Genomic DNA, 8,727 nt, shown 5'->3' with positions numbered 1-8,727 from the left:
TGGCGCTTCAGGGTGCTTGATGTGAAGGGTTCATCACTCTGCCCATAAATAAGATCGATCCTGAAATGGAAAACAAAAATATGATTACAAAAAGGTAAATGGCTGTTTAAACAGCAACAAGCAGTTTAATTCATCAGCTTGTTGGTTTTTCTGAGGATCACTAGGGGTCGCCAAACCAGAAACTGAATCCTACATGTTTTTGTTACGTCATGCATGGTGAAGTTTTTCTTACATCCACAAAGCTGTTATTTCTCAACATTTGTTCATATATTTTATTATTTTAGTGTATTTTATTTGTGTATATATATATATATATATATTATAGCTATTAAATAAACCCTAAAAAGGTCATGTTGGCCTAAATCAAGGATCCTAAATCCAAGTCCTCAAGGGCCAATACACCTGGTTCTAATCGGTGTGTATTTAGCAGACGTGCAGAGCTTGTCTGAGTCAGGCGTGTTCCAGCAGGCACACATGTAAAAACCTGCAGGACACCGGTCCTTGAGGACCAGGATTGAAGATCTCTGGCCTAAATGTTTTCAATCCAATACATGAAGGAGAAAAAGTCAACTCCAGCCACGTTTCAAGAAACAGTTCAGTTGTTGGATGTTATTTTCAGCCGTGAATTACATAACAATTGAGCTCTGACGAATGTTTCTGGGAGCAGTATTTATACTGTAAAGTAGATACCTGTGTTAACCTGTCGCAGTAGAAATAAGAATGGTCGGTCTGCCTTGAAAACAGGAGCGCGGGATCGTTTGAGAAGCACCATGGCTGCAATGATAAAAAGTTTTTTGGTTTTTTTTTGCAACCCTTTACCGTAGTCAGTTTGCTCTTTTATTTTTTTTGTGACTGCACATGTGACTCACCTGTGGCAGCAGATGCCTTTGTGCCATCCTCTGTGACTTCTATTCTGACTTCATGAAAGGCATCAGACACATAAAGACCCTCCTCCACTGCAGGAACAAAAAAAAAAAAAATGTCGGTGAAGTTGTTTTATGTGCACACTGCAAAATATGGCCTGCCTGAAAACAAACAAGAAAAAAAACTCATTGAGAATCTATCCTAAAACGACTCATTGACCTGATATTCCAGTGAAGTCAGCTGCAGTCGGGTTAAAGGCGTCACTGATGCCCATGGAAGGAAACACTGACCTCAGGTTGAACTTGTTCTGCATTTTGAATCTTTAAATAGACAGAGTTTGTGTTACATCTCCAACTTCTCTGAGCAAACAATGAAAAGATTTACGTTCCACTTGTATGATCCCCACACCTAGGAAGGAAAATGTCCATCTTGGTCCTGCGCAGACCGCTGTTCCAGGATGCCAGCTGGCGCGCAGTGAGCTGGGACTCGAGGGAAGACAACAGAGTCTTCCTCTCACTGGGCAGGACTACCTGTAGGTTCAGGGAGTGGCCCAGGTATGGCAGCTCCAACACTGTGTAGTGCTGGTCAGATGATGTTCTGAACTGACCTGGCCAGGAGATAAATGTGTTTATATTAGTCATTTAGGACTTTTTCCAATGCTTGATTGCGCAACTTTTATTTTTTCTACTTTATAACATATAGTTTCAATTAAAAACCATACCTGCAATATTAAGTTTACTGTGAACCTTATTTTTTTCTGCATGGAAATAACAGAAACACCCCCTTTTTTTTTTTTTTTTTTTTTTTTTTTAAAATAAAAGATAAAGAAAACATACTTACATATTGCTCTATGATAGACTAAGTTTTTGTTATCAAGCAAGTTGTTTATGAAGAGACTGGCTGATTATTTTTTAAGTCTATATGATTGTCTTGAATATTAAAAATTCACATGTAAAATGGGAATATTATTTTTTTTTTAAAAACCCCAAACAAACATCAGGCTTGACATGAATACAAACATTTTGGATAATCAGTTTAAAAATTCAGAAATTGGTAATATTACTGACTGTAGTGGCATCCTCATTTAAACCCATGCAATTGTCATACTGTTTGTGTTTTTAAGCCAAAGTAACAATAGTGATATTTGTAAGCATGGAAACCTTCAACCAAATGAAATGAAAAAAATATTTCATTCAATTATTTAATTTCATTCATTTTATAAAGCTGTTATATTCCATGTTTGCTAGCTAACACTGGTTATGTCAACATGTGCAGCAATATGGCAATTACAATACATCTCATTTTTAAATGACAACACTCAAACAATGGCATAATTAGAGCTACAAATGGGCTATTAATTTTTATAGTCCTGTTCACACATTAAAGAGCACAGTTTGATTAAGAATTATACTTTTGCATTGTCATGTCTTTTTTTTTTTTTTTTTTTAAATAAACATGAAGCATTACTCAGGTTTCTCTCTTCGCCCAAAAGTTTGACTTATTTTTACCATCTTGTTCTGCACAGGACTTGCTGTTGGAATCAGTGTTATCAGATTATTTGACAGATAAAAGCAATAAACCTTTGAAAATCACTCCAAAAAAACTAGACGAAATCTTAAAAAAGAAGCATAAAGTTGCTCATAGTAAGCAGGCCTAGCAACTGTGAAGCAGCTGTGTGTTGCCAAATGTCTTGCCCACATTATGAAAATAAGATCAGCATACCCTAAAAGCTAGATTTTAAAATTGTGTATTCTAAATGCGACTTTTTTCAAGTTAATCTGATCATAAAATGAAGTTTTGCTCACCAGTGTTTAATTGGGATGAAGGTCAGTTCAGCTCAGTCAACACTGCTAGAGCCCATCTTGCATTTTAACCGCGGAGTATCTACCCTACCCTGTACCCAGATGCATCAGCTGTTTGCTTGTTTTATAAAGAACTTGTTAAGTGAAGGCTAACAATAAAAACCTTTAAGAAACTTAAGAAAGTAAATTGTTGCTACAAATTAATGGCAATATTTTATATTGACAGTTTTAGCAGCATGAAAAGCTCCTACGGGAGAACTGAAATTACATTACATTCACCATATGATGATGGATGGATGGATGGACTCTTACCAAAGCTGACCTCTGCAGCCTGATACATCATAGGCACCTTGATGGTGCTCCCATCAGACAGGATGAAGGGCAGGTTCTGGGTGTTGGTGAACATGAACTGTTTCTGCCAGATACCCCTGAACATCACTGTGTTGACCAGGGCCACCTGGAGCCGGTGTCCCCACCACACAGCTTCCGCCTGGGCCTCACCTGAGCCTGACAATTCACCGCTGCTGCTTCCTGACTGTATGGGCCAGGACTCATCTAGGAGGTAAAAAGTACATTTACATCTTAGGCCTTGCACAAGGATGAGTGCTAATCATAAATAAGGAGGTTGGAAAAAAATTATTCTGACATGTAACAGTCTTTGAGCCTCATTTCTTTCTCTTATTCTTTATATGACCACAGTACACTAACACTGCCTAAGAATTAAAAAGACTTTGCAGTTTCTGACAGTAATCTGTGGACAAATCAGAGCCAGCACAATTCAGCATTAAAATTTTATTTATTTGGCAGTTTATCAATTTTTACTGAATATGCTACTTGTTTTTTTAATTAATAGATACCAGCAAATATGTTCACATGATAAATTTTATTGAATAAAACTTTCCTGGAGTAGCACGGAGAAGTTAATGCCAATTTGTTTCAATTACCTTATCCAGTATAAAGGTGATGCAGAGAGCATTGTGTAAAATGTATAATATATGTTAAAAATGTAATAACTAACAATGTATATTTTTCATAAGTTAAAAAAAACTAAATAAAAAGGATGCAAAAAAAATAAATAAGAGTGCAAGGGACAGTGTAGGGAAAATTATTAATAAAGGTTTTTCATCTTAATTAAAAGCATCTAATGGGGAAATGGAAAAGTGCCAAGTTTTAATTTTAAAGAAGCTAAAGTTCATGCAGACTTCTATTTTACTGACTTTTTATTCTAAATATATTGTGCATAAAAACAAAAAAGCAACCTCTCCGTGTTTTAGTGTTAGATCTCAAGACAGAAAGGAAATGTGTTCCAGATGACCTAATATGCCTGAGAGGTTCATAGCTTACCACAAGATCTGGCCCTAGACCATTTAAAGACATAAACCAACACCAGGGTTTCGAAATAAACGCTTTGACGGACAGGAAGGCAGTGGAAAGATCTCCAAACTGGAGCAATATGATCCATTTTCCAGTTGTTATTGAGGACTTGAGCAGCAACATTCCAAATAGGCTGCAGCTGTCTCAGTGAGCTTTTAGGCAGACCAGTAAATACACCATTACAGTTAGTCTGCATGGACACACTTTCTAAACCACTTTCAGACATTAGTCATTTAATCCTTTAAAGGGGTGCTATTATGGTATTTGGAGTTTTCTGAGCTTTGTTACAGTGTTGAATCCTCATCAGACATGTGAACAACACTGTTTTTTATCACCTAAACGCATGTTTGAGTTTGAGTTTGAGTTCCAGCACTCTCTCAGTTCGGTTTCCATGGCGACGAAAAACGCATCGTTTTAGAGAGTTTTTTCTACTTGGAAATCCTTGTGACGTCCCGGGGGATAAGGTTCGGTGATTGGTTACATTCTACTGGTTAACAAGGGCATGTACAAATACATCAGGCGGGTGGAAAACGTGGGATAAAGTTGTTTCCAACGATGGCTGGTGAGTTTACCAAAGAGAGACATCCTGCTGCATTCCTTGCTGTGGGTTGCTGTTTTCCACTTCGTTTTCAGGGTCTGATTCAGGTTCCAACATGTAGGGCTGTATGCTATGTGTTGACATTGTATTTTGTTTTTTTTATTGAGTTCATATTAGCGTAATCCTTCTGTTTATGAGATGTTACAATGACGGCGAAAGCAGTTGCGGTGCACGCTCCCGATGTAGTGCAGTGGCGGGAGGCGGGGCTTAATGCGGAAGAGTCTCAATCCACTCGTTTTGCCCGCCGGCTGATCTGACAGCCTACGGAGAGGGTCGGTCTGAAGTAAATAAAGCCATTTGTGATAAAAACTCGATCAATCCCAGCCCTTCTGGTCTCAGAAATAAAAATAAATTAGTCTGAAATGCACATAATAGTTACACTTTAAATATTCTTGAGATAATCGAGGCTGACTTTGTACTTGACATGAGCTTGCTAACTTAAGAGTTCAGGCTTGATTTGTAGTTTTAACAAAGTCAGAAGGATGAACACAGACTTCTAACTTTAGCTCTGGACAATTACCTCATTTTTTCTCTGTTTATGGAAAGAAATTTTTGAGTATCCAAATGTGTATCTATTCAGAGATTATGTACTGGTTGTGCAAGAGCCTAAAAACAGAACTTTCATAATTATTATTCGAATATTGAGTTAAACAGCGAGTCTCAAACTTTAAGTTCAGATGAACAAAAGTATTTAGTTCTGAAAACTGAATTCTACTCTTAAATTTTACAAGCAAAAAGCAGGAGCTAAAAGATGCTGAAAGGGTGAACAGAACTATCCTTGGTTGGCTCACGTCAAACATCTTCATTTAAACAAGATCATAAGACGATAACCAACTTATATGAGGCTGGATTACCGTGGTCGTGTCCTGCTCGCTCTGGTTGGTTGCGAGTGTGAGGTTGGCTGAAGTTAGCTCGGACCACGCTGGTGTTGCCCCAGGCTGCTACATGCTGTGTGAACTCAGTCAGGAGCTGAACGCCACTCTGGATGAATAACGTGCAACTTTGCTGCAGCCACACACCCTGGCTAGTGTTCCCCATGTCACCCTGTGAGTGCAACAGCAAGTCTTGCACCTGAGCATCTGCCAGAGAAGAGGACAAAGACAACAAGTCAGATTTGGTGGTGCATCAGAGTGAATTTCCCTTTTCTGTGTGGAGTGCAGACACAAGATTGATTGTCACTTTGCAGCTCTTATTCACCTTGACAGCAGTTTTGTTATCAGTTATTTGCTCTGCTGTAACTTTACAACTATGACTAAAAGATGCTTCTATGCTTGAAATTGTAAGCAAATATGGGAAATCTGAAAACAATCCTATGAAGTTACCTTCACAGCAAGATTCAGTGAATTTATATGAATGTGAATTTGTACCATATCTAAAAATACTGTGGGAAATGAAATTTCTTTGATATAATTTGAGCTGTGCTGTTAGGCGGAGATCTTCTAATCTGTTAAACTGAGAATTTATGGATAAAATGATGCATCTCATTGCTGATGTCATGTTTGACAAACTGAGTCAATTTTTGGGGAGGATGTAATGGATATTTCTCTTTTTTTTTTTTTTTTTTTTTTATTCCTGTGAATTATTCAATATTTCTGTTTAAATTCCCTCACAGTAGTTTTATGTGTCAGTCTTCTGATTTTCCATTTTCTTCACCACAATGACCTGATATTAAATATGTATAGGTACAGAGCAGGACACCAAATGACACCGAAATGCAATCTTGTTCTTTAATATTGGAAATACTTTGACTTAATCCCAAGTATTTAGGTGTGATTTCACATCACATTTCTTTCATTTTGTGTGATAACTACTCTCATGTGCTTTTTTAAATCTTTTTATTTGGTCCTTTCTTTATATATGAAAATGAAAGATAAATGCATTTATATAATTTATATAAATTTATATATCAACTTTATATATGCATGCTAATGCAAGACCGAAATGATAAGTAACTAATCATCAGCAAATAAGCAGTGAATTTTAGGGCTGAATATGCCTTTAGCAGGTTAAAAAAAAAAAAAAAAAAAAAGAGGTAACAATTTGTGTATCACATATCTTCAAATGGAAGTTTGAGTTTTAGAGACTCCTCGCCGCTATCTTCTTACATTTTGTAAACAAAATATGTGATTATTTCTGAAAAACGTAGCTGCAGATGTAGATATAAGAAAGATCATCCTACTATATGACAATATAAAATTGTCAATTCCATCCTTAAATTACAAAATGAGCTTTTATCTTTAAGGCAATAAAACAAAACAAAACAGTAGCTCCAATTCTCATTTTGTTTGTAATTAAACATACTGACCTCCTGACCCTTAGGCCGAGCTGCAGGAGTGGTTAATGAGATTAGAGTTAGTGTGGAGGCAGGTATTATGGCTCCAGACACCACTGTTCTCTGCAGAGCCAACAGCAGCAGCAGCACCACTCCACACCACCTGGTACCAACAGCACTGAGGGCCACCAACAACCCCTCCAGCCTCACTCTCACAGCGCAAGGAGCCGCTAATGCTACCTGAATACAAGCTTCCCCCATTGACCCCCTCCATCCTTATATTTGCAGAAAATGAGATGAATCCTACCATTCGCATTGTATCCCAGAGCTCCCTCCAGCTGAGCACGCGTGTTGCCCCTGGCACCGAGCTGCAGCAGTGCCAGAGACAAGGTGACGCTCACCGGTGACAAGATCAGGTTGGAGTTGTTCTCCGTCTCAGTGAGCGTCTGGTAGAGGCTGACGGCGAACCTGTTGTGCAGCTCTCTCATGCTGTCCTGGAGGCTGCCGTTACAGTGGCTTCTCTCCACCAACCAGAAACAGATGAAGAGGGAAGCCACTGGCAAACGACGCATGTCCTCAGTGCTGCAGGGGAGGAAAGGTCCACAGGGTGCCAGAAAGAAGCTGGGGTCAGTGAGGAACAAGCAAGCAGCTGCTGCCCTTAAGTGATCTGTGTTATTTTATATATCATATAAACTATGAAACATCTTAGCAGATCATAATTAAATATGTAAATAAAAAAATATTGAATGAAGTGGCTTTAAACTACAATCTTAACATGATCACAAGTGCACCAATACAAATGATCAAATATTCTTACATTAATTTTATATCTAGATGGAATTTTCCCCCCTAAATATTCAGTACTTAGTCTATGTTATTTCCAAATGTGCACACATGCTTTAAATGATATTTTAAAACGCACAACAAAAGCTCCTTGTACTGGATAATGTCTCCATCACACAGTAAAGATTTTAAAATGATAGGAGCCAAAAATTATGGGCAGTCCCAGATGTCACATTCTTAGAAACTTAGGACCCAAAGACAGTCAGTGAAGTCTTCAGGAACACATTTGACACGTACCTGCGTGCAGGTGAGGTAGTATCCTTTTAAGTTCAGCTGTTTTCCTCGACTTCTACGAACCATTCAGGGGATGCAATCATGTAGTTCACCACCTGTCAGTCACCGTTCACAGGTTCTTGTCAAGGACTCACCCCTCTGCTGGTCCCTGGCTGTCGGTCTCTGTTTCTTTCCTCCTCTCGTCTCTCTGAAACAAGTCATAAGACCGTGTTTAAAGGGGAAACACTCGTTTTGTTTGCGGTTGCGGTCGGCGATGTCCGTACCACTCGTTTGGGATTCCTGCCTCCACGGGGCTATAAGGAACCAGGCGGAGGGAGGCATGTCACCGACCAGCAAATCCCAAGCCGAGCAGAGAGAGGAAAATAACACCCCCACACCCGTGTGCAGCTCAGAGGGGCAGGGATGTTCCCAGCATGTCGTGTATTTTACCCCGGTGGCGCAAATATATTCCAGTTAGAGTCCATTGGTTTCCTGGTGAAACAGGGAGCCAACAAAATGAAAGACGTAGCCTACATTTACTTGACTGTGACATATGTTAACAGATTCTTTAAAAAAGAAAACATTTCTAGGCAAGGTTAACTGCAACTTTAGCATAGGTTAGAGCTGTTTAAAAAAATAAAGCATATCAAGCATTAGCTGAAACTTACAAAAATTACATCAAATAAACATTAACTTTGTCACTTCTGTCGTCAATATCACCATACAACTAAATTAAATTAAAAATGTATGTAGGTTGTAAC

At 38.5% G+C, this 8,727-nt stretch overlaps 1 protein-coding gene across 1 annotated transcript; it reads right to left on the bottom strand.

The window, feature by feature from the left end:
- Positions 1 to 7: 7 nt before the first annotated feature.
- On the bottom strand, positions 8 to 8,225 carry serpine3 (serpin peptidase inhibitor, clade E (nexin, plasminogen activator inhibitor type 1), member 3; the record flags this gene model as incomplete). Its single annotated transcript, XM_079254475.1, has 9 exons — positions 7,991 to 8,225; positions 7,218 to 7,492; positions 5,493 to 5,717; positions 2,979 to 3,221; positions 1,273 to 1,471; positions 1,084 to 1,184; positions 870 to 956; positions 691 to 774; positions 8 to 60 (listed from the first exon to the last, which is right to left on the bottom strand). The coding sequence occupies exons 2-9, from the start codon at positions 7,480 to 7,482 to the stop codon at positions 8 to 10; spliced, it is 1,257 nt and encodes a 418-aa protein (XP_079110601.1). The 5' UTR covers positions 7,483 to 7,492; positions 7,991 to 8,225.
- Positions 8,226 to 8,727: the final 502 nt, after the last annotated feature.

The sequence above is a fragment of the Telmatherina bonti genome (assembly GCF_933228915.1).
Source record: "Telmatherina bonti genome assembly, chromosome: 15".
Classification (NCBI taxonomy): Eukaryota; Metazoa; Chordata; class Actinopteri; order Atheriniformes; family Telmatherinidae; genus Telmatherina; species Telmatherina bonti.
This window is presented reverse-complemented; position numbering and strand designations above follow the sequence as displayed.